General features: G+C 40.5%; 1 protein-coding gene across 1 annotated transcript; it reads left to right on the top strand.

Annotated features, from left to right (window-relative positions):
* Nucleotides 1-9,885: 9,885 nt before the first annotated feature.
* LOC135082447 (peripheral-type benzodiazepine receptor-associated protein 1-like) lies at nt 9,886-23,193 on the top strand. Its single transcript, XM_063977243.1, has 20 exons — nt 9,886-9,909; nt 10,027-10,243; nt 10,437-11,345; nt 11,430-11,550; nt 11,643-11,820; nt 11,992-12,136; nt 12,684-12,874; nt 13,097-13,300; nt 13,382-13,579; nt 14,171-14,365; nt 14,534-14,794; nt 15,782-15,841; nt 16,915-17,004; nt 17,789-18,001; nt 18,079-18,300; nt 18,721-18,951; nt 19,322-19,499; nt 19,816-19,980; nt 21,386-21,459; nt 22,837-23,193. Exons 1-20 carry the CDS (start codon nt 9,886-9,888, stop codon nt 23,191-23,193), a joined length of 4,233 nt encoding a protein of 1,410 aa, XP_063833313.1.
* The last annotated feature ends 1,851 nt before the right edge of the window (nt 23,194-25,044 follow it).

The raw sequence follows: 25,044 nt of genomic DNA, 5'->3' as shown, positions 1-25,044 counted from the left end.
ATGTATGTTTCGATCTACTCGTCTCATTTTCATACTGTCTTGGTATTGAATGAGCGAGACAATGTGTAAGTCATATCGAAACCGTATTGTAACCTATAATTTCCAGGTTTTTCGATTAACTCAAAACAGAGACCTTACGAAATCTCATTGTAGAAGAGCTTACTAGGCATGACAGAAATCATTATGAACTAAACTTGCCTTGTTATGCATATAAAATAATAAAAAAAAAATTCAACAAGCTCGCTCGCTGGTTATGCGCTAAAAGTAGCCACTCTGAAGAGTAATAAAACTGTGCCGGATTTTCACTACCTCATGCTAAACCATTTTGACTTACGGAGGGTTCACGGAACCTTCGCGAAATCGCGATCATTACACAATACGAGCCCCCAAATAAGAGGGCATAAAAAAGGCAAAAGTGGACGGACTCCGAGCTGTAAGCAATGTAAGTAAACTAAGCTCTAGTACTAACGGAAGAGCTTTTGGCTGCGCGCACACAGCGATAAGATAGTCTTACTCTGTACCGATAGCCACCGAAGCAACATGAACCGTAATTCAATACGACAGAGACGAAATTACGTTATAGAGCTTGACAGAATAATAACCAGTACTGCATGTTCTCTTGGCACGTAACGTGCTCGTGCTCGTACATTTTTCGTGGAACCGATCCCCTATTAAGAGTTACCGCGATGTCGTGTTGGTTAAAGTTAAGTTAAAGTTTGTCGCATTCGCAAAATGCAGCGGAACTAGTTCATATTTCAGTTCATTAATAACTCTGACTGCGTTCCAACTGAATTAGATATTGCAGCCATTTAGTTAAAATATTAACACAGCTTTGGCGCCGTGAATAACTTAAGATGTACACGTGTTCTTTTTTTAATATTAAATTATATTAACTGACATAAAGTGCAGTTTGACCTTTTTCCTAAAAACTGAAGAAAATTTTCTCTTCGCTGACCGAATCTGCTCTGTTCAGAGAAGTCTCTTTTGTGCACACTACACGTACCTTTACTAAAGGAGGCGAATTTTCGGAATCCAATTTTCAAAAGATTCAAGACGATCCTAAAATAATATACAATAACTAATAGCATTTGACCAAATAAAAATATTTCTAGCAGCCGAATATTGGCTTTGCCTGTAGAGCCTTCGTAGTTGCTTCAGCCCCATTTCCTTCTAAATATCAAATACATCAGATTTCTCTGTACGTAAAATGTCGCTGGCGTTAGCAGGAACCACGAACACACCTGACACGCGACGGCTTACGGCAGAAATAAATATTATGTTGAACTTTTATTCTCTGAAACACAGGTTAGTTTTAGAATTTAGGTAGCTTTAAATCAAAAAGGCTTGTTTGATCTTTATACATATTGCAAAAAGCAGTTAGGTTCAATCTATCGTAATTTCACATATTTTACAATTATTTACTTCTTAACAACTAGAATAAGACAAGTAGGTAGGCGCCTGCTTATGTTTTTACACCACGTTGGGCGCCACTTAACTATTACCGTTCCGTCATAAAATTAAAACAATACCACGAGGTATCTATTTTTGATGTAGTTAAATGAGTATTTATCAAAGTGTTTCAACTGTGTTCTGACTTAAGACTGAAATTAAGTCAGGCATAACTTACTTACGTTAAAATTAGGACAAAAATGCATACGATGGCGTACTTCCAAATTTTATATTTTTTATTTAAATAACGCAATATCAACCAGTATACACAATGTTGCCAGCATAGTTTTAGTGTTGCCAATAACGTCTGCGCAGATGTGCCGGATGTTTAATATTGGTAAACTTTCGATATGAGCAGACAAAAATCTACGATGACACCGGGCTGTTGGAACTTTGCGAGTGCATCCGAGTATGTGCATGTTGTGTTAAGAGTTTGCACGAGATGCACAATGCACATTGCACAAGAAGTTTTGTTCTAAAACGATGCAGCAACGACAGTTTCTTGCGTGTTCTTCTTTGCACCGGTCGTATATTGGTTGAGTTTATGATTTTTTTCTTTTTATGATGGTTTGGTTCTTCAAAATACCTACAGCAACGATTTGGAACCTAAAAATTACTAATGATAAAAAACAAACATCTTTTTAGTTAATTTAAAAAAAGTTCTTGATGACAAGCCTGCAAGTTATAAAAGTAAGTCTAAGCTGATAATAGACAATTAGTATTAATAAAAAAAGATTTATAGCAGCTAGCAAGACGATTATCGCATTTCTTTTGAGTTTTAAAACTTTCTTAGCAATTTCTTCTTCGAATTAACTTCAGCTCTTGTAATAGCTTTGAAATCCCTCTAATGGTTTTATGTCAGTTTACTAAAAATATTTTACACGACGTCGTCTTATCACAAATTGAGCCAGTGAAATCGAGTTTCTTTCCATCAGCCAGCATTAATTTCATAGAGTCTATTACATATTTACATACTTCAAGGACTGGTACACTTTGAAGGAGTTAAGTTAGAGTATAAATTGTTATGGGTGGTTAATAATATTATGAATATGAAAAGAAAATGTATTTTTCTTTTCCAGCCCTAAGCCCAAAGCGTAGCGTCTGGCCTTCAAGCCGCCACGGAGTCTGGCACTGATTAAAGGGTGGGAAAACAGCTCAATATTGGTCGAAAATCGTCGGTTTTTCAAATCAATGTAAAAACTAAACAATAAAAAATTTGTGGTAACGTATCATCGTTTTCGTGGATAGAAAATAATAAATACTGGATGATTGACCACATTAAATGATAAGACATAGAAAACAAATTCTATACTTAGGGTACCTCCTAATATTACCAACACGCAAGTATTTACACCTTGATCTCTACATGGTAAAACAAAGTCTCTTCGTCTGTCTATACGTTATTTATTCTTTTAAATATGCAACTGATTTTAGTCCCGTTTTCATCAATAGAGTAGTAATAGAGAGAGTAGTTGCATCAGTCTATCCGTGCGAAGCCGGGGCGGGTCGTCTAGTATTGTCAATTATCACTTCAATTTTATTTAATAGCCAGTCCAAATGTTATTGATCCGCAGACAAAAGTCGAAGGTTATTTGGGAAGAAGTTGGTAGTTGTACCGTCTGGCATCACTGCCAACTCCCAGTCGTCACGGAGTCTGCCGCTTTTGGCAGGGGCGGGGAAGGTCACCGAAGCCGGTCGCCAACCTCTTTCGGAGCCTGATATAAATAGGCTCAGCAGCACTTAGACAGATTTTTGGGGCAAATAGATCTTTTATATTGCGGGAAAGTTGGCAAAAATATGTACTTATACACCAAAAATTGGAGAGTTATCACATCATGTTTTGGTTCATTTATTTTTTATCTGATACTATCGCTAGCCTTACAGTCTGCAATTATCAATTAATTAACTTGTAAATGAGACGAAATGTTTGAATACAATGAATTGCCTTGGCTGGCATACAAATTACCTGAAAAGGAAAAAAAAAACCTACCCAATACTTGTTATTGGGTAGGTACCTACTCTAATTCCATGAAAATTTGCAATAATACAAAGAAATTAATCGAATTATAATAATAAAATTGATATATTGATATTAATTAACTATATTTGATTACAAACTTAAATGCATTATTAAGAAATTACTAGTCTCGGTTTCAGTACATTTTAAACACAATTTATAAAATTGCTGACCACTTGCCGATTATAGTACGCAAATGAGAAGGTACACGGTTGATTGCAATCAACTATTCACTGAATCTCGCACAGTTGAGTCCGACAATTAAGCAATTATTGCATCAGAACCCGCAATTTAACGGCAATCAAAAAGGGGGATTTCGAGCTAAGTTGCTGAGCCTTCGTCTGGCCGCTGCCGCCCCGGAGTCTCGGAGTCTGGGCCCGGGAGGGGAAGGTCATCGAAATCAGGTCAGCGCTCTTTTTCGGTGCCTTACCCACGAGGTCAAGTGATGCCAGATTCGCGATTTGAATATCTTAAGACAAGACGTTGAAATTACTTTATATGTATAGGATTCGTCGACTTTTCTTTGTCTCCTTAGCCTTTTAAATAAGTTGGCATGCTATGTTAGCGTTTTCAAAAGGTTTTTTGATTCAGTTCATTGATTCTGCATTTTTGATGATAATAACTTTGTTCGAATCGCGAGCGAGTAATCTCTACATCCTACAAACAATAAGTCATTGCTTAGGTAGGTATAGACAACGGCAAAATAATCTGAATTCTGGACTGTGGCATAATATGTTGTTTTACGTGCTTTTTTGCGCAAAAATGTACTCTACTGTACGCAAGCGACTACCTATAAATAAAGAAAATGTATTTCGTTCATTCAAACTTCAAGTGCCGCCATAAATCAGTGATTATAAACGCCTTTTATTCTTTCCGAGCCATAAATTATTCTAATCCATTGTCAACTTTCCTTCACTAACATTTGCATGGCATTAACGATGTTTTGATCTATTCCGGCTCAAAGCTTCAAATAAAGTATTTTCTTTACAAAGGCTATAATGATACGAACTTCTCCTTATCCCCTCCCTTTGCATTCACCGTAATGGATTCCTACATTTGAAGGGTGGCCTTAATTCTCTGGGAATAATGGAGTATCAAGAATAACCCATATCGGGTCATTGTGGTGGGCGGGAACTGCTGAGATCTTTAGAGATAGAAGAGGTGGGAAAATCTTGGATTAACCTACGATTTCTTAGGGCAAGGCTGCTGAGAAAATTTATCCATACATTGTTTTAGAATTGTGAAACTATCTAATGAGTTTTGGAACTTCGAAAAGGATATCGAGAGTATGAATACAATTTTATCATTGACTTTTATTGTATAGGGCTTCATTTTATCTATAATTGAGAATGTTACTAGGTATGCAAAATCACTTGTTACAGTTGGGTCAATTTCCCAAACACATTTTTTGAGCGGCGTAGCTGAAAATCATATGTTTTTTATGACATAGAACTTTGATTTTTTTTTACACGAAAATATACAGAGGTTCCATTTTGAGGACAACATTATTAATGAGTACTTTCTTTTACAAATTCGACAAAAAATAATTGAACTAAGCGTTTCTAATTTTGGTGCAGTGTCCACATCCTTAATTTCTTACAATATGTATTTTTTTAGCTGAAAATCAAAACAGAACTTAGGGAAAAAGTATATTTTTGGATTATACAATCTATCTATTATCTAAGATTACCAAATTAAGCAAGTTTCCCAAATAACTGTGATTAAGTCACGTCCTTAAGTTTTGTCCGCGAAAAATTTATGATTTTGGTGTCAATAATGAAATAGCTCGTCAGTTTCTTTAAAGATCAAACAGGATTTAAACACTCCCATCATTCGTTAGGTTTAGTACCGCCCCCGCGAGCAGTGACGGCAGACGGGTGCAAGACCTCTGCGTCTTCCCGCCAAAAACGTAAATGTGTCGTTTTTTTTTAAACGGACAACAATTCTGCAATTTTGGTGTCTTTTTGTATAAGATTTCTAAGCTATTCTTTTTAGTTGAATTCCTCGTATAATGTAAAGGAACTGTTTTCATACCATGTGTTAAAATGTTATTGATATATTTAAAACAGATTTCATGTAATTTAGCTTTTTCAACGAGAATCTAATTTTGGTGAGTCAATTTTGGTGTTTTTGGTGGTGCACCAAAGCATTTTTAACCGACTTAACTCCGTCAATTGTGAACCGATTGTCAAAATTCTTTTTTTGTTCTATAGGGTACACTTATGTGGTGGTCCCATTGTCACCAAGTCAGGATCTGATGATGGGATCCTAGGGAAATCGAGAGTAAACCTCAAATTTTGTAGGAATGCAATACGTTTTCTAAAGTTATTCAAGTAGTCATCATCTAATGTTGATGAGGTGATGATGGAAGGTAAAACTCCTTAACGCTTAGGAGTTGGAGGATAATTCTTTAAATATTTTAGGTAGGTATGTACATACAGTTGTATTATTTCAGGTATTTAAGATGAGCTGATGATGAAAGGTCAAACAACATAAGTTAGGAGTTAGATGATACTCAATACTCATTTGTTGATACATACATTGACACATGATACATTGATACTTTTTAGTTGCCAATATTTAAAGTAGGGAGCCTGTATTTTGCTGGGAAGATTATTTACACTTGGATTGTGATTAAGACTATAATTTTCCATTACAAAATGGAAAATTATAGTCTTAATCACATTAAACATAGGTACTGTCCCTCTTCAGTGACAATAACAAGGACTAATCAACTAAAAAGCATGAAAAAAATAATTTTAACAAAAAAATTAAAACCGACGCCAACAATCACTTAAAAGTAGAAAATAAGTACGTCGTTATTTATTTATTAGGACAATATACCATGATTAATAGTTTTGGAGTCGGTGCTGGTAAATTTAAAACCATTTCTTGAGCTTGGCACTAAGATATGACCGACTGACAGCATATTTTCTAATTTTGGTGCTTTAATATAAATTTTGGTGTTCTCTTAATTTTGGTGTAAGGAAAATCTAAAAAACTACTGGACAAAATTTAATGTCTTAATCATTTTAGAAACAGTATAAGTTTCCAATAAATTTGATCTATAATTAAAGAATAAAAATACACAAATAACAATTTCCACCAAAATTAGGCAAAAATATGCACTTGTTGAAATTCACCCAGTTAGGCTTTTACATTTACAAATACATTAGTTTTTATTTCATTCAAAAATACCCAGTAGTTATGATTTTATAGGCATTCAAAGTTCGCTTAAATATTGAGTCTCGCCGACGGTCACGTGACCCCGCGTGACGTACATTCACAGTGTCCGCTCACTAGAAAACGGATTTATACATACTAAAATACATTTTTTTTTGTAAATACAAACTTATTATACATATTAACACCCAGACCCATCACAGAAATTAAAATTGAACCAAACCCAAACTTGATGCGATTGTGTCGTTTTATTGCGAATTACCTTCCAGCTCCATCATTAGACCCTGATTACTATAATATAGAATTAAAGTACTCATCAATACAAAACGAACGAGCCCAAACTCGATGGATTTAAGTCGTTTTATTATAGAGTTCCTATCGCCACCTTCCAGCTCCATCATCAGATCAGCTCCATGTCATCATAATATTGCATGGTCATCCAAATCACATGTGTTTGCGAAATTTCAGCTTAATCGGTTGCCTGGAAGTGGGTCTTAATTCAGCTTTCAAGATTCCACCCATACAAATATGAGCCAGTCACTGTAATATGACGTCACGCGCATAAAATGGCGGGCCGGCCGCCGCCCGCACTTTTAAAATTCAATATCTTGGAAACTAATTGACGTATCGAAATAATTCTTTCACGTGTATTTTTTATTTTTAACAGAGAATACAGAAAGCTAAAAAACAAAATTAGTGAACATTCTTCATTAGCGCCATTAATAGACGTTGCTTTAAAATGTGTTGTCGTTTATGGTTTACTACAACTTCTCTGACTACTAAACGACTAAAGAGTCGAGAGATTTATCATTCATAAAACATACAACAACGTGCCGCGGGTTCATACCTATGTTATGTGGCAGAACATTCTTATAACGACTATAAAACTACGAGAATGATTATTTATTTACGTCAGAAGTTGCAATTCTGGCGCGACTTCCATGACAATCGAAGGGATCAAGTTACGCTCATAACAGTCATAAAAAATTCAGGTTGTCTATTGTAACGGACGGAGGGGCAAATGGGGAATATATCAGTTCTTATCGGATGACGGCAATCGATACCCTGAAGCTGAAGGGCAAGCGACGACTCACTCGATTTTAACATAAAATCGATAAAATTCATACACCCATTACAGCGGTGGTTCTCTATTGTATAAAATCTTTTGATGTTAGATTTGAACTTGGGTCTTATGATAATACTTTGTTTTATTGGGTTAGGGTTTCTGATATCAATCACCGTGACCACTTAAGCGACTCTACAATTTAATATTTGTCTTGTTTGAGTATTCAGGCATACAGCGAAAACTGTAATGTTTTTCAGGACATTAGTTAAATACACATTTATAAAATACACGGAAAATTGTTAAATTGATGAGTGTGTGTTCGAAGACCCTAAAATAAACCATGCTGTTCATTAACTATATTATACTATATTAGTTAAATTATTTTGCCTTGAGTTAAATATAAGAAAGTAATGAAAAAGTGAAAGGACATTGGGAACTTTAATATGAGAAAATGCCCCACGGCGGACAAAGATGAAACGTATTTTATTTCAAAGCTTTATACTTGTAGGTATATTCACTTAAAGCGCTATGTTGTGATATATGGGAATTCTGAGATATGACGAGTCTAAGTTGAAAATATATTTGTCTAAAATGATTTGATATTTTTATATGTTATGTTGTTTGGCATTGCAGAGTAACCAATAAAAGTAAATAAAATAATATAAATAAATAAAAAATTAAATAAAATAATATAAATAAATAAAATATTATAAATACTAAAATTAATATTAGACAACATCTCATATATTACTCCAACCCAAAATAAGTAGCTAAGGTATTTGTGTTATGGAAATCGGGAACGACGAACCACAACACACCCAAACCAGAGACAATGTGAAAAGATCGTTTTCTATATTGTCCCGGCCGGGAATCGAACCCGGGACCTCAGGATTGGCCCGGCACACCTTGAAAACCGGTGTGTGCGCCTCTCCGCCACCGAGGTCGTCAAAAATGTTACCTAAATGTAAAATAAAATAAAATATTAAAACTTCATTTTCTCAATATTCCCATATAAGAGAGAGAAAAAAAATGCACGGAAATTCATTGGATATTAGTATGTATCATCTGTGATAGGTTTCGTTTGTGTCCGCTACTTTTCGAAAAGTGGGGCAAAAAGTTCCCAATGTCATTTGCTTTACGATAAATGCTGAGCTGAGCGGGTGCTTATTGGCACAGTTTTTTCTCACCTTTACCTCTTTGTTTTAATAGCCTGCATATATGTGTTTTTGTTGTTTTTTTTACTGTATTGTGTCTTTTTTTATTGTGTCAATAAACCTATTCTATTCTATTCTTTTACCTTGTATATTGTCATTGTCCTTAGAATATGAGTTACGGCTCGGGCGGCATGTCGGGCGGCGGCGGCGACACGGACACGCTGTCGCGGCGCCTGCGCGACGCCGAGCGCGCGCGAGCCGACGCCGAGCGGGCGCACGCCGACGCGCTCGCGCAACTCCGCTCGGCGCAGCGCTCGCCGCTCGACGCGCACAACGTGGAGCAGCTGCAGTCGCGCGCCAGGGAGCTGGAGAAGAAGGTATGCTACTGTTAGGAGCTGGCTTAGTTAGGTATCACTCATCATCATTATTTCAGCCATAGGACGTCCACTGCTAAACATAGGCCTCCCCCAATGACATCCACATCGCACGGTTGGTAGCGGCCTGCATCCAGCGCCTTCCTGCTACCTTTATCAGGTCGTCGGTCCACCTTGTGGGTGGACGTCCACGCTGCGTTTTCCGGTACGGTCCGGTATCACTCATACTTAGTGGGTAAAGCCTAGCGTTCACACGCCGACGCGCTCGCGCAGCTCCGCTCGGCGCAGCGCTCGCCGCTCGACGCGCACAACTTGGAGCAGCTGCAGTCGCGCGCCAGGGAGCTGGAGAAGAAGGTATGCTGCTAGGGAGTCAATATGGTTTGGAAAAGAGTCAGAGAGATACAGCGAACACACTCTGACGCACTCGCACAGCTTCTTCTTGCACAACGCCCGCCGTGTGGAGCGTGAGGGAGCTGGAAAAGAAGGAATATCATTGTTGAAAGTCAACCTGATAAGACTTCAGCAACTTCGATCATGTCAGCGGTGTAACTGGTCACTAACGTACTTGCTTAGCTCAATTCTAACGTATCTGAAGAAACCTGCAGGGCTGCAGAGGCTATTCGGCATCAAGCGTGACGCCAGATGGTCACAGTCACAGGACACGCAGTCAGTAGTATTAGACAATAGGTCAAACAGTACTATAAGCGTAATTCTAGTGTACTTATTTGACTCTATCATTTCAGCAGTAACAAAGAATTATACCACATTCTTGTCAATTCCCAGGCTGCTTTAGAAACCGTGCGCTGCGAAGAGCTGCAACTGGAGCTGTCGTCGGCGCTGCGCGCGCGCGGCGGGCACGGCGGGCACGGCGCGTCCGGCGGCGGGGGGTGGGGCGCGCCGCAGTCGCAGCCCGCCTCCGAGATCGAGCGCATCATGGCTAAGATTGAGCAGGACAACCGCATCCTGGCGGAATTGGAGCACACTAGGTCTACAACACACGGTAAGATGTTACAGATGCTAATGTTAAAATGATTGATTAGAGATTTTCTGTTCAAGGAAACACGAATAAAACTCCTTTTTTCTCCAGGCAAAAGGCTGAAATGTATTTCTATTGATTCCTAAATGAAAAGACATTGATACAATAGTCCTTTAATATGCTTCGGGGATTTCAATAGTGTCGTTTTCTCTAACAGGTATGCAGTCGAGCGGATCGAACCAAGCCCTAGGAGAGTTCCATTCGCCGACGCCATCGCCATTGCCACACTTGTACACGAGCACGTCGGGTCACGCCGCCATCTGCCAGAGCAACACCATGCCCACGCTGTCCACGCTCCACGCCACCGGCCAATTCACGGCCCCCAGCTCCAACTCCGTCGCCTACTCCATGAGCGCGCACAACCCCACCTCATACTCCAACCCTGTCTCAGCATATTCCACCAACTCCTACCTTCCAAACACCCACCAAGTCACCTTCACCAACCCAGTTACCGCGCCGCTAGTTAATAACATTAGTCAAATATCAAGCACCCTCGCCGGGCTGCAGAGCAATCTTCAGAACATTACAGGGAATGTGTCGGGCATGAATTTGGGAGGTGGTCTCACCGGTTCCGGACTAACTGGGACGCTCCCCGGATCAGGCCTGACCAGTTGCTTGAACAACGTACAAACCAGCTTATCTGGAGGCCTTACGAGTACCCTCAGTGGAATACAGTCAAGCTTAACAGGTGCTCTCAATCCTTTATCTAACATTACCGGTGCTACTCAACTTGGGACTTTGAACACCAGCCTGACGGGCACGAATGCTTATGGCACCGGAACCTATACGAACCCCCTACTCTCAAGTGGCTTAGGAACAAATGCAATGAACATAAAACTTAAACCTTTAGACGAAATCGACCTCGGTATAGGTAGATATGGAACTACTACGAGTGGAGTAGGCAGAGTGGCGACTCCCGTGACTCCGCACCAACCCTCATGGAGTTTAGGTTTAGATAGCCAATTTGGACCTGATAGAATGGCTGGCATGGATTCAGGGTTCAGCCACGACCGAAACCAACGAGCTTTGTCTAGAATTATGCCCAATTCTGGATTAGAAATGGATGGTTAGTATTATTTATATTTACATCTATAGTAATATAATTGAAATTGGCTTTATGGATATTTAAATCTGTATTATTTTTTTGTAGTCCGAAACACACATTTCATGAACGGTGCTGTAACCAATGAGCCTCAAGTTGACATGCTGGATATTCCTGGCAAGGGTCGTTGCTGTGTTTACATTGCCCGATTTTCATACGATCCACCGGAGTAAGTTCTATTACATCATTGTTCCTTTGATTGTATTACTTATTTTTTCCATTCTATAGATTATGAATCTTTGACAGCAATCGTGTTTCCAGGATCGAAAGTGCGGAAGGTGAACTATCGATATGCGCCGGTGATTACTTGCTAGTGTGGGGTCCACCAGATCCTAATGCATCCATGCTAGATGCGGAGTTATTAGATGGCAGAAGAGGCTTAGTACCAGCTAATTTCGTACAAAGATTAGTCGGAGATGATCTTTTAGAATTTCATCAGGTCTGTATACTTTGTCTTATTATATTCACTAGATGGATATTTTTATCTTTGTCTTCTGACATTATATACCAATTTGTAGAAATCTCATTTCTGAGCTGCACATCTAATGCAAAACTTTTCTAATATCATAAAAACTTAGTTATTTCTTTGTTATGTAAATGGTAACGACAGACTTGTTCGCAGGCGGTGGTGACCACTCTGAGGGACGTCGATGAGTCTGCCACGACCGCGGTCAGTGACCTCTCCCTCAGCCGTGACGTGGCACGCCTGAGCGAAGTGGCAGACATCAGCGAAGGGCCCGAAGACGACGACAATGGTAAGTATCCTTTGATCAAATCGTAGGGCTCGAATTATAGTAAAATTTTTACCATTGGATATCATAAAAACTTTTGAAAACTAGACTCAACTTAGTGTTGAACAATTAGCAATTAGTAACGTAAAGTCCTAGACTGTTTTACTAAATTAGCAGCTTACTGATATATTAAAGATTAGATTTTATACAATTTAATATAGTTTACTTTTTAACAATCACACCACCACAACATTTACTCTTTTGAACTCAAACTTCTGCATGCTTACGCAGGCGCATCAATACACCTCTACATGATGCTTGAGAATCACGATTTTAAAATTTGAAGTAAAACTTGAAAATTTTACACGTTACATTTTGACCATGCATTTATTCATATGGAAATGTAGCAATAGTTTTATAGCGGAACCTTTCCTTCCTATGTCCCCGTCCCGTTACCGCTGGACTTCGCTGCACGCTTCTTCGCATATCACTCGCACTTCGCCTGCCTGGCTGCACTCCTATGCGATCTACCCTCGGACCTGAACAGCCGAGCTGTTTTTCTCGTCGCTAGTGCCTGCGCCGCGGCAGCTGACCCTGGAGCGGCAGTTGAACAAGTCCGTGCTCATCGGCTGGACGGCGCCCGAGGGCGTCCAGCAGGCTAACATCGAGAGCTACCACGTCTACGTCGACGGAGTCCTCAAAACGACCGTCAAGGCCACCGAGCGCACCCGCGCTCTGGTCGAAGGAGTCGACTCCAACAGAGTGAGTTCCTTTTAGTGTTATTTTTAATGTTAGTTCCTCATATGTCTGTGTCGCCTTAGTTATCATTTACCTATCATTCTCGAAGAGCACTGATTATTTTAGTTCGATATCACAGTTCGCTTTTAGTTGTATTACTTCTGTACCATTGTATATTGATTGATATACAACATTGTTACGTGAGCGAGAAGCAGTGTTAGCTAACTTTAGATGTTATTTTTGAAGCCACACCGCATCAGCGTGCGCTCAGTGACCGCTTCCCGCCGTACGTCTCGCGACGCCGCTTGCACCATGGTCATTGGCCGAGACACCGCGAACATGGGGCCTACGTGCGTGAGGGCCAGTGGAGTCACTTGTTCACAAGCTGTCATTTCTTGGTTGCCCGCCAACTCGAACCATCAGCATGTCGTCTGTGTCAACAACGTTGAAGTAAGCAATATTCTATATAGGCATGCAAAGGTACTACTGATTTGGTGATTCATGATATTTACTTATTATGACACATTTTAGGTTCGTACTGTGAAGCCAGGTGTGTACCGCCATACTATCACGGGGCTGTCACCTAGCACGCAGTACAGAGTAACAGTCCGAGCAAAACATTTGAGAGCCGGCCCGCCTTCTGGAATAACTATAGAAGAAGCTCCAGGCGCTTACACGGACTTTAGAACCCTGCCCAAAGGCCTTCCCGATCCACCGAACGAAATCATGGTACGTCTCACGGGAAGCCGTCTCAAAAATAGCATGATGGAACAACGCATGCTTATCAATCCAAACTTTAACATTACACTTACATTTCCCCGCCCACTGATATCCAATAACTATACTTGACAGTAATCACAATGTAAAACTGGATACCCTTACAAGTTTTAGGGACTGCTTTATCAAGAATTTTATGTGGTGTCAGCATATTAGCACACGCACTTGACGATAGCTTTCTAACGCTTTACCAAGTGTGTGACTATCAACCCGTACATACCTATACTTAATACTCACTACTGATACACCCCTGTTCCTTTAAATGATATCACAACCTCGACGCACACAGCACCTCCGACAATTTCGAGGAAGTCGCGTCAATCATAACCATAAATCCAGCTCCAGGATAAAAATTCTGTTGACCAATCCCAGCTCTTACCTTGGTTAGTTTAGCGAACCCTGTGTCGTGTGACGTCAGTTCCTCCCTGTGGCTTTTAGTATACTGAAGCTGGTTACGAAATTGAAAATGTTTTCAAATACCCAATTGGCTAGCGTGTTGAACGTTCGGCTGGATTATTGGTGGTGATTGGTGCGGTGTCGCAGGTGGAAGCGGGGCCCCAAGACGGCACTCTGCTCGTCACCTGGCAACCGGTGCTCCGCCCGCCGGCCTCTGGACCCGTCACTGGATACGCAGTGTACGCGGACGGCAAGAAGGTGACCGACGTCGACTCCCCCACCGGGGACCACGCGCTCATCGATATCGGGAAACTGATCGGCCTCAATCCTAAATGTGTCACAGTAAGTATGGCTGTATGGAGCTTCATTTGGCTGTAGAATGCTACGTTTGCGATACACAATCAACTTTTGCCCGACTCTTGTTTACAACATCTTAATTTATTGCCAGTAAAAAGGGGCGAGGACACAAACAGTACTTGTTCTGTTGATGTAACACAAAATTGTTTCCAGGTTCGTACAAAATCCCGGGACAGTCAGTCCAGTGACAGTGCTCCGACGCCTATCCCTCCTGCGGTGCTCCGAGGGGTAGCTTCGAGGATGCCCCGCGGCCCTGGGCCTGGGCCCAATCAAGTTGGACCTGGTGTTTTCCGTGGCCCGCAGCAAAGGCCCCAACCGTACCAACAGCATCAGCAAGTGATAGAACACGATGAAAATTTATCCGATAAGGAGATTTTCCCTACTGCTAATCGTCACGACCAACACGCTGCTCAGGTGACCGCTCTTTCCATTTTATCTTTCATTTTTTATGTTCAATTTGTGTAATTGTGTGATGTTGATTGATATTAATTCTAAATTCATCTTAAGATTTTGCCATGAGAGTTAATATCAATCAAATTAACCAAATAGTTTGATGTCAGTCATCTAATCTCATAATTTTATGAACATGAGTATTATCCATAATTAAATTCCCATTTTAATTATCAACTATTTGCTGACTGAATTGGTTTAATAAATAATTTTAAAATGAAATAATTTTCAATGTTGGTCGGCACAGCACTTTGTCTATACCTACATATATTTGGTTTGCAAATCAATGTTGTATATTTCGTGTGTTACTTCAAATTTCATTTCGCCAGTATATATTTCTTTGAATCGTTGATTAAGTATTTTATTATGAGCTTCATATTTTATTTTTATCTCTGATGATTCTTCGTCTGTGTCTTCTTAGCTACTATCATTAACGTTCAATGTCATAATGCTCTTTTCTAGCGAGACAAACAGTTTGGTATTTCTTAACTCATAAATATTTATCTTTCTTGTTTCCTTTTACCGTTACTTAGTATTGTTAATAATTAATTTGATTTGAATGTAACCCAGCCCGTTTGTCTCGTGTTATCGGTGTTGCAAACTGCACTCTTTATACTATCTTCTGTGGTTCTGTCGCTGGCATCTTCTAATGTCCAGTAGTTATCTGCCGAGCGGTTCACGACACGACCACCCGCGCCATCGACTATAGCTATGCACTCGGCTCGATCGTTCAAAATTAAATGCATACTGCTTGCAACTAGATGTAGTCTCTAGTGCTATTGGCCGATACCCAAAACAACGCACGACACCTTACAGATATACTACCTAGAACAAATAAAGAGCTTGTAATTTGTGACACAGACAATACCTTCATGGAGCTCATGAGTTTATCATCCACTTAGTCTAACCTAACCTCGCTCTCTCACATAACTGTTATACACCTTTCCATAGCCCACGAGCGGATTCGGCACAGGCCTCCTAAAGAGTATATTCGACAAAATAACCCCTTCGGTAAGGAATTTTAACACGTCTTATCAAATAATTTTTATTTATTTCTGGAGTTCTATATATACACCAGTTTTGTTTAGCGTTTCATGTTTTGTTTTATTTTGAGAGTGTATTTTTGTTTGTGTTATTAGTTATATAATGTTTTTTATAATTTTTATTTTATTACTTACACAGTGTGCCCGTATTCTATATAAATACTAATGTAGACGTATAATCAGCATATGAAAACAACTTTACTTTGAGTATGCTTTTATACATATAATTATGAAAGTAGACGAGAACAGTTATTGTAGACAAAGTTATATTTTAGCTGACTCATGCATATTTTTATTTCCACTAAAGAATACTTGGAATATCGATGAACACTATGTTTATTGAAAAATGTAAGCCTTGTATCTACTTATAATCAAATAGAGCCGTATAGCGATAGTCGACTAACGATATATTGATGAGTTACAATTAATCAGACTTTAGAATTGTTAGAAGTCTTCTATCACATAGCATCATCTATGAATTAGCATAGGCTATAGTCAAATAACTCGGACTTAAGACAATTTTCTCATTACTCATACTTACATCAAATGATTTGCATCAACTTGCATACCATCAGAATCAGTTTACACGAAAATCATCATGATAATCCCGAGAAGTCGCAATGCAATGGAGTAAAACAATTCACAAAAAGTATAGCCCAATGCTCCCACGGCAGTGAACTTCAATGTTTCCACTTCTGCTTTCATTCAATACGGCTTTACTTGCTCTGCTTGGTAACAGTCTACGAGGCCACTTCTTGAACCTCTAACTTTGATGACTATTGTGTTACTACACTCTCTACAGCTTACTCGTCTGCTTCCTACAACTATGTTGATATAACAACGCTTGTACCCTTGCAATAAAGGTATCATTGAAATCAAGAGGCAAGCTGATCACGTCATCAACAAGCGACGAATTTAGTTCGGCACCATTCTTGACATCTGCATCGACCATTCCGTCTGCACGCCCATACTTTCACCTTGTTTTTGTCTTGTTTGAAAACAATTTGTTGTATGCTAAAATATTGAATGACCGTGTGGTAGCAATCGGGAATACCGGCCATCGAAATCACTAAAGAGGGCGCGACGGAGCTGGGTAGCGAGGACGAGGAGGCGACGCGCCGCCGCCCGCAGGTCTGCGATAACTCCTAGCTGTCATCGATGTGCTCTCCATGTGCTAGCACTATTCACTATGCTCTCTTTCTCTCAACTTTGTGCGGACTCTCTCCCAATCACGAGTTTCCACTTCTCGGTGTTCTGTGTTGTCATCTTCACTTATTGTACCTCCTCGATGTTCGATGCCACACACTCGACACAGGTCACGCGCCCCAGACACGTCCAGGTTATGACACGATTAGCACGAGTTCTCACGTAACCCTTCAGGACCAATGGTTAGGCAACCCAGAACGGTAGGCCCCTACAAAAGCACTCGAAACAAAATCATATCACTCGAGCATGTTCAGCGCGTGTTTGTATTGTTCCTGCATGCTGTCTTGGCTTCGACGCGACACTCAACACCCCTCACACACCTACTGAACTCAGTGTCTCTATGTTAACGTGTAAGCCTGATACTGAACTAAGATTTTATCGATTAACTGGAGAGGTTCCCAAACAGTTTGATCTATTATTTTGTTTCTATGTAATTGACAAGCACTTTTGGAACCGACTGTTCTGATCTCTGCTATGAATGATGTGGTTTCAAGTTTAAGCGCTGCACGCTAGCTTTCGTTGTGCATGGGGGTTGTCTAGAGCTACAACAGAATGTGTTGTTTTATTACATCAGAGGAGAAGGTAATATTTTTATTGCTTGTCGCAACGCCAATGGAGGAATTGATGGCTATGAGCTTAGAGATTGCTGTTGGCTTTGTTATGGAAAATCTAACCTTATTAATGTGTTGGTTCGTACGGACGTCAGCAGCAACCGTCCCAACCAGCGCAAGCGTCGCAGCAGCCATTGGGTCCGCCGTACCCGAGTACACCAGCTTACCATGGCACGCAGCAACCGCCCTATCCACCGGGCGGCCCGTTCCCAAGTAGCCAGCAGCCGCCGTACCCCGGCCAGCCGCAGCAGTTCCAGAACCCGCCACCACGGAACCACCACGAAAGGGGGCGACCTCCTAACCCTCATCAGGTATCTCTTTTTTCATCTTCAGGTATTTTTCATTCAATTCAAAGACGGGCGCCTATAATAAATGTAATTTATTATAGCAGCAGGCGCAGCAGAGTAACCTCCAGTACGGGCCCCGGGGCGGCCCACCCCCAGGGCCCCGGGGCCCGCAGCCGGGTCAGCGCCACCCGCAGCAAGGCCACCCCCAGTCCAAGAGGAGTCGCTACTTCATCGCGCTCTTTGACTATGACCCAGCCACAATGAGTCCCAATCCCGAGAGCTGTGACGAAGAACTGCCGTTTAGTGAAGGAGACACTATCAAGGTGAGTAAAATATACCTCTAACGGGTAATATTCTGATGGTTTAGCTTTCATTACATGGAATCAAGGATACAAAGGTGAGTTGTTATATTGTCTCATAATGCCAATTAATAAAGATTTTTTAGATATTTTCTTCCAAAATACTGTAAATATTATTATAAGTCAGTTACATTATATAAAACACTAGCGGCCGCCCGCGACTTCGTACGCGTGGATCCCGTTTTACCCCCTTAGGGGTGGAGTTTCGTTAAATCCTTTCTTAGCGGATGCCTACGTCATAACATCTACCTGCATACCAAATTTCAGCCCGATCCGTCCAGTGGTTTAGGCTGTGCGTTGATAGATCACTATGTCAGTCAGTCAGTCAGTCACCTTTGAGTATTTAGATGTACGTAGGTACTAAAAGTATCTTCATTTAACTAGGTGTGGGGCGACAAAGACGCGGACGGCTTCTACTGGGGCGAATGCCGCGGGCGGCGCGGCTACGTGCCTCACAACATGGTGGTGGAGGTTTCGGAGCAGGAGATGGCGGGCCAGGCGGCGGCCAAGCCCCGCGACCGCTGGACCGACGCCTACCAGAACCAGCCCGTCCGCAGGATGGTGGCGCTCTACGACTACGACCCACAGGAACTGAGCCCCAACGTGGACGCTGATGTAAGTCCAACTCCTCAATCTATCCACAAATTCTCACACTATTCACTTCCTTTATCTTCCCTTACACCTTGGATTTTAACTTCTCACCATCTTATTAGCTTGATACAAAATTTACTCTCCATGTCTCTTCACAACATTCACTTCTTTTTCTTTTGATATTTTTAAGAGTTACTGTTCTCGCTTTCAATCGATAGGTCCCACTGGTCTACTCGGCGGAATAACTTCGATATCTCTGACCACCTTCAAGAAGTAGAGCGACGTATATCGAAATTGTTCAGCAAAGTAGAGCCTTGGAGTAGGACGGGACTCTTTACAGACTTTGGGGCGTCCTCCAACGACTTGAGCTGACAATTGTTTAACCCTAAAACAGAGACGGCACGTGTTGCAGGCGGAGCTGAGCTTCCAGACGGGGCAGATCATCCACGTTTATGGAGAGATGGACGACGACGGGTTCTTCATGGCGGAGATTGATGGCGTGAGGGGGCTCGTGCCGAGCAACTTTCTCACTGAGGCGAACGACCAGTATGCGCCGGGGCAGGCTGGCCAAGGTATGAACCACTTTAGCTATTAAATATTTGAAGTATAGATTCTATTACAATTTCTTTATTGTAGGTAGAGGGTGCTTGATTCTCAGGCAAGAATGCTGCAAGCCAATGATGGACTTCATAAAAGAATAGGAATCTTGCGTTAAAGAACTTTTTTCATTATTGTCACTTTAGTTTACATTTTGATATAAATAATGTGTGAAAACTTTATGAAAATTCAATGAATATACTGCGACAGCACACCGAACTACAGTTTGAGCTTCATTACCATTGTCAATATTATATGGCTCTTGATTTAAAAATGTTTTCACTTACACAGGCGCAAGCATGGGAGGGCGGGGCGCGGGCGGTGTAGGGCCCGGCAGCGCAGGGCCGGGCGCAGGGCGCGGGCGCGGCGTGGCCCCGGGGCCCGGCGCGCGCGGGCCCCCGCCGCCGCCGCGGGACAACGTCGCCCCCGCGCCCCGTAACCACCACCGCAAAACAGGTGCGTAACCGCCCAACTTAGAGCCGCAGCTGGCTTTTCGATATTCGCTGTCATAGTTACTTTCCCTGTTAGACGTAAAGAAATAATAAATAACGAAATAAAGTCTACTCTCGACACATTGAATTTATTTTCGAAATACCAATTTCTATGTGCACCTTCTTGGTTTGGGCTAGTCCCACACTTGTCTTTACATTTTGCAATCTCATGTCCACTTTTCCTTGAATATTTGGGTTTTCTATTGTAAAATTACATCAATTCTCTTAATGCTCCTTATTTCGGTCTAAATTTAACTTTCGAGAGTAGACTTGGAATGGGCGGCCGGGCCGTCTTCTCAATCGTATCTAAATTGAAGAACGCCTTAAAACTATGCATTTGAGCAAAACAACTTCGCATTATTCATTACCATCACCACGCTACACCATTCGCGATTGGGACATAAGACTAATACACGCAACATAAACTTTGTACATACATGATTAGACAAAATTCATTAAAGAAACGCCCGGTCGCCCATCGTTAGGTAAGTGCGGTGACTCGTTGTGTTGCGTTCACCGAGAGCTTTGAGTGTTTCATGTTTGCACCTTGGACTTGCTATGTGAGTACTGAGAGACGCTAGCTATTTCGCTCTGGTACCCTCTATCATCTTTCCTGTACACGGTCTTGCGATTGCGATTGGACTCGTACAGCGAGTTCGACGTTTCACGTTCCGTTTTGCTATACCGTCAGTAACTTCAGTATTTGAGAGACTATCATCTTTTTCTCCTATAGCGTCATCAATGGCTCTGAATTGACTCAACCTTTTGTTGCTATTCCTTATTGTGAGGCCAGTTCACAAATTCACCTGGAATAAAAGACAATCACTGTGTATAGATTTATAACTCAAGAGTCAAAGGTGAATTCGTGTAACATAGTTTGGGATAAATCCGTTAAAAACTGAGAAAGTAAAACGGAATTGTAAAATGCGAGTCCGGTTGCAATCTACGGAGCACAAAGACTCTTGGTGTACACTTTGCTAATTAACACTATCTTGGATTACACAGTCACAAACATCGTTAACGTCACGTGGTCGAAAAATAAGCCCAAACCGAATTATGATGTTAAGAACAGTCAATTTACACTCAATAACCCAGCATCTTCGTTAAGCCACTTTCGGGACCTATCCAACGCGTTACTTTAAGTCCTTGTTTTATTTTCACATCTATCCAACTCTCTATCCTATTTTATTTTTGGTTCGTCACGTTCACCTTTCACGGAAGTAGTTCCACGACCCACGTCAGTGGGTAGGCTGTCTAAATACACGCAACATAGACTTGCACAGAGCTCACGGTGCGCGTGAGGTGTGATCCAAGATTCAAGTGGTTGTCTGTGGTCACTATATATGTTGTGTGTATTGTCTGTTTGCTAGATGCCTGCCCTCTTCCCCCTTCTCAGTTAGACCACAACACATGCGCCAGTAATCCAGAACAGGCGAATTCTCAGGTAAAAATACCGTTTTTAATCGACCCACAACAATACAGTTTCAAGTATACTATGCAACAATACTAGTCGTTTATTTTTTGTTTGACTTTCACTTCATAACTCTAGATTTTATTATTTCACTGTTTTCTTTTCTTCATTTATTTTATCTATACTTACCTTGCGTTCCATCGGTTTCATTACGCTCAGTGTACAGACGGGGCGTTTATAGTTTTCGCTCTCTGCGTTCACTTGGTCCATTAGATTGTTCGGTGATAACTCATTGAGATCATGGTTACCCTCGTACACATCATTAGCTGCCATGCCATATACTGGACCTGATCATACAGAGACTAGAACATAACCTACACTGGCGTATACTTCACTCACATCAGATACCATAACCCATTCACCATTAAGGATACATGTCTGAGGCCTGTGAATGTGGTCCGTTACTAGACGATTACTGTATCGAGCTCCGAATCAGTTAAAGTTACAGTTAAAAATATAACTCGTTGAGTAATCGAATAGTATTCTTTGAATGCTTTATGTTGTAGTTAAAGCATGATGAATGTACTGAATACTGAAGATGTACAAATTCCTACAACACGATAAATCCTATGGTTTTCCTCGAGATCTTCGCACTAAGATTCTCGTGAGAAAATCTTGATTTCATTTCAGATGAGTACCGGTTCGTGTTTTGAACTTTGTAAAATATTTTTAATTACCTTTCACCTGCTTTGATGTATGGCAATGCATGATTTTATATTGCACATTTTAAAGTATTTTTATGGATTTATTATAAAGTGTTAGAACGTGTAACCGCATGTAAAGATTTTAATTGAGATTCTCTCTTTACTATTGTGTATCTACCAGTTAAATGATTAACCAGTTTCCTTAATGTAAGGCCCCTCGTTTAACTTGAACGTATTTCTCTTCCTATCTGATATAATTTAATACAATTTTCAAAACCTTCCTGGAAAAAATATTTTAAATAAATATCATCATCTGCTATTTTACCTCATTTCATAAATGCTTCTCACAACATAGATCTTATTTCAAGTTTAAAATAACCTATAGAAATGATTGCTCATTTTTATGCATCTATTTATCATTATTATGATTCTTACTGCCCTCCTGAAACAATTATAGAAACATGAGACATGATTATGGTTTTACAGACGGCTATAAAAAAAAACAGAAAGAGTGTTAATCGTGTTCAAAAGAATAAACATGCTTAAAAGCTCTGTTCAGATTTCAGAATCTTTCAGGAAGATCATAGTTCATATTTGTAACATCTTAGGCAGCTATTTGTATTAATTGCAAGATCATCTCTCGTTTGACGATTGTTTCAAGAGGGCAGTATTAGTGAGGCAGGTGATAAAGCGAGTTGATCGACAGGCGAGGGCGAGAGGCGTGGCGAGCGCGCAGCCGGCGAGCACGATCGCGCGCACGAGCGCTGGTAACGCGGGCACGCCCACGGTGCAGTCGCCGGGCACGGCCGCCGGCACGCCGCTGGCCACCACCGGCGTCACCGCCAGCGTGGCCGGCACCGCCGCCGTCACCGTCTCCCCGGCCCGCCGGCCCGGGCCCGCCGTCGTCCCCGCGCCCACTGCGCAGCCCCTCCAGCCCGCGCAGCCCCCCACTTCCCAGCCCAACCTCATGCAGAAGTTCTCCGAGATGACCGCCCCGGGCGGCGACATCCTCAGCAAAGGCAAGGAGCTCATTTTCATGAAGTTCGGCCTCGGCGGCAAATAATGCCGGCGGGGCGGGCTCCGCGCCCCCTCCGCCGTCCCCTCGCGGGGCTGAACCGAGCGCCCCCGCCCAGTAGGGCTCTGCTGCGACTGACCTGCCCTCGGCGTGAAGTCGGTGGCGATGTTCAAACTTTTCTACTTAGGCCGGCTGATCTACCAGTACCGAAGTACTTACTTTAGGAAATGTTGTAAATAATAATTCAATAAACGCACAGTCTAGTGAAATATTCAAGTATTAGTGCTGTCTCGATAGTACCCACGGTTGGAGTATAAACACATGAAATTAGTCGTGTATCTAATGTTTTCTATCTTCGGACTTTTGCCCATCTGTTAGGTTAGAATACGAGTGAATTGTTTAACACATAATTGCATTGGAACTGCATTATTCAGTATGTATAGGTATGAAAATATATAAAGTTATAATCTAGTTACTATTTCACAATCCTTGTGGTATAGAGTTGTTGTGATTTACTACGTTACGTTTTCGATCGCTAGCTGTGAGTTACCTTTAAATATTTAATACAAAACCTTGAAGTATCAAATTTTACTAACCTTGTTTTATGGAATAACTTTTACAATACAAATTTACAGTATAATAATGTAATAAAATAATAATAATATCCTCTTCCAAATATTAATTTTAATTATTGCCGACACTTTGTCCCATTTTAACCGTCCTACTGAGTGACCAAATTTTCAATAATATCGTTTTTCTCAGTGACCATGACGAAGCCCTGTGCAATATAATGACAATGATGTGAATAATGAAAATGTACAATAATGTAATCATGCAGTATAAACTTTGGCAATAATGATGTCATCCATATAGCTAAATAAAAACGGGAGTTAATGTTAAAAGTTGATCCTACCTTAATATCTTGTATAATCTTCAAAGCCATATAAATCTTATATTTAAGTTGGGTTATATCTTATAATTCACATTTGAATACTGGTAATAAATATCTTGAAATTAATAAAAGTAGGTGCCTATAGTGATTTGGCAGTATCCGGAGACTAAGGCAACCCAAAAACAAAAATCCGAATCTTCGTTAATAACTTAAGAACATAAAATAAGTGCATTCAATTTATTCGCCTGATCCCTTATTCTCGACATAATAATATTCTGTGATAGTAGACGTGATACCATCTTTATCATTCTAATAATATACATTTCTGCGTCATTTATCACTTAGGAATACATAACATACAATCCCAGATTCAGACATCAACTTAATATAATATCTACCTATTGAAACTTCATCGACGTTCGTTTTGTAATGATTTATATAATTAAAGAGATTTCTTTAAACAAATATTACGGTGTGAAATCTAAATGGATAGGTAGGTACCTTGGACTTCTTACGTAAATTTTTGATTCAATAATTATTGCAGGTGAAGACTTTACCTTCATATGTTTAAATTAATCAAGAATAACAATTATGGTTACGTTGTTTAAAATTAAAAACTATGTTAAGTATATTGAAGTGGTCTCTCATGAAATGTTTTTCATACTTAGAAATGCGTTTCGAGTAATAGCAAATAAATGCATTGTTCGTTGTTTTAAATATTTATGCGGTTAGATACTTATTCATTATGGTATAACGAGTCCATAATATTATAACTATTGTTGACAACCGACAAAAGACTGCTTGCAATCAAGTTTCGTTACATTTAGAAAATATAATCTTAACAAAAATATAAGTATTTATGGAGTGTTAAATTTTTTCATGAGCGCAAACGAAACTTACGTAATGTAGGTACCTACAAGGGAAGTCCTACAAAGCGACGTTGGAATTTAAATAATTTATAAATGTTCTAAAGTTGTTGTTGTACATATTGAACGGTAAGTCGCTTG

The sequence above is a fragment of the Ostrinia nubilalis genome, chromosome 21, assembly GCF_963855985.1.
Source record: "Ostrinia nubilalis chromosome 21, ilOstNubi1.1, whole genome shotgun sequence".
Taxonomy (NCBI): Eukaryota; Metazoa; Arthropoda; class Insecta; order Lepidoptera; family Crambidae; genus Ostrinia; species Ostrinia nubilalis.
This window is presented reverse-complemented; position numbering and strand designations above follow the sequence as displayed.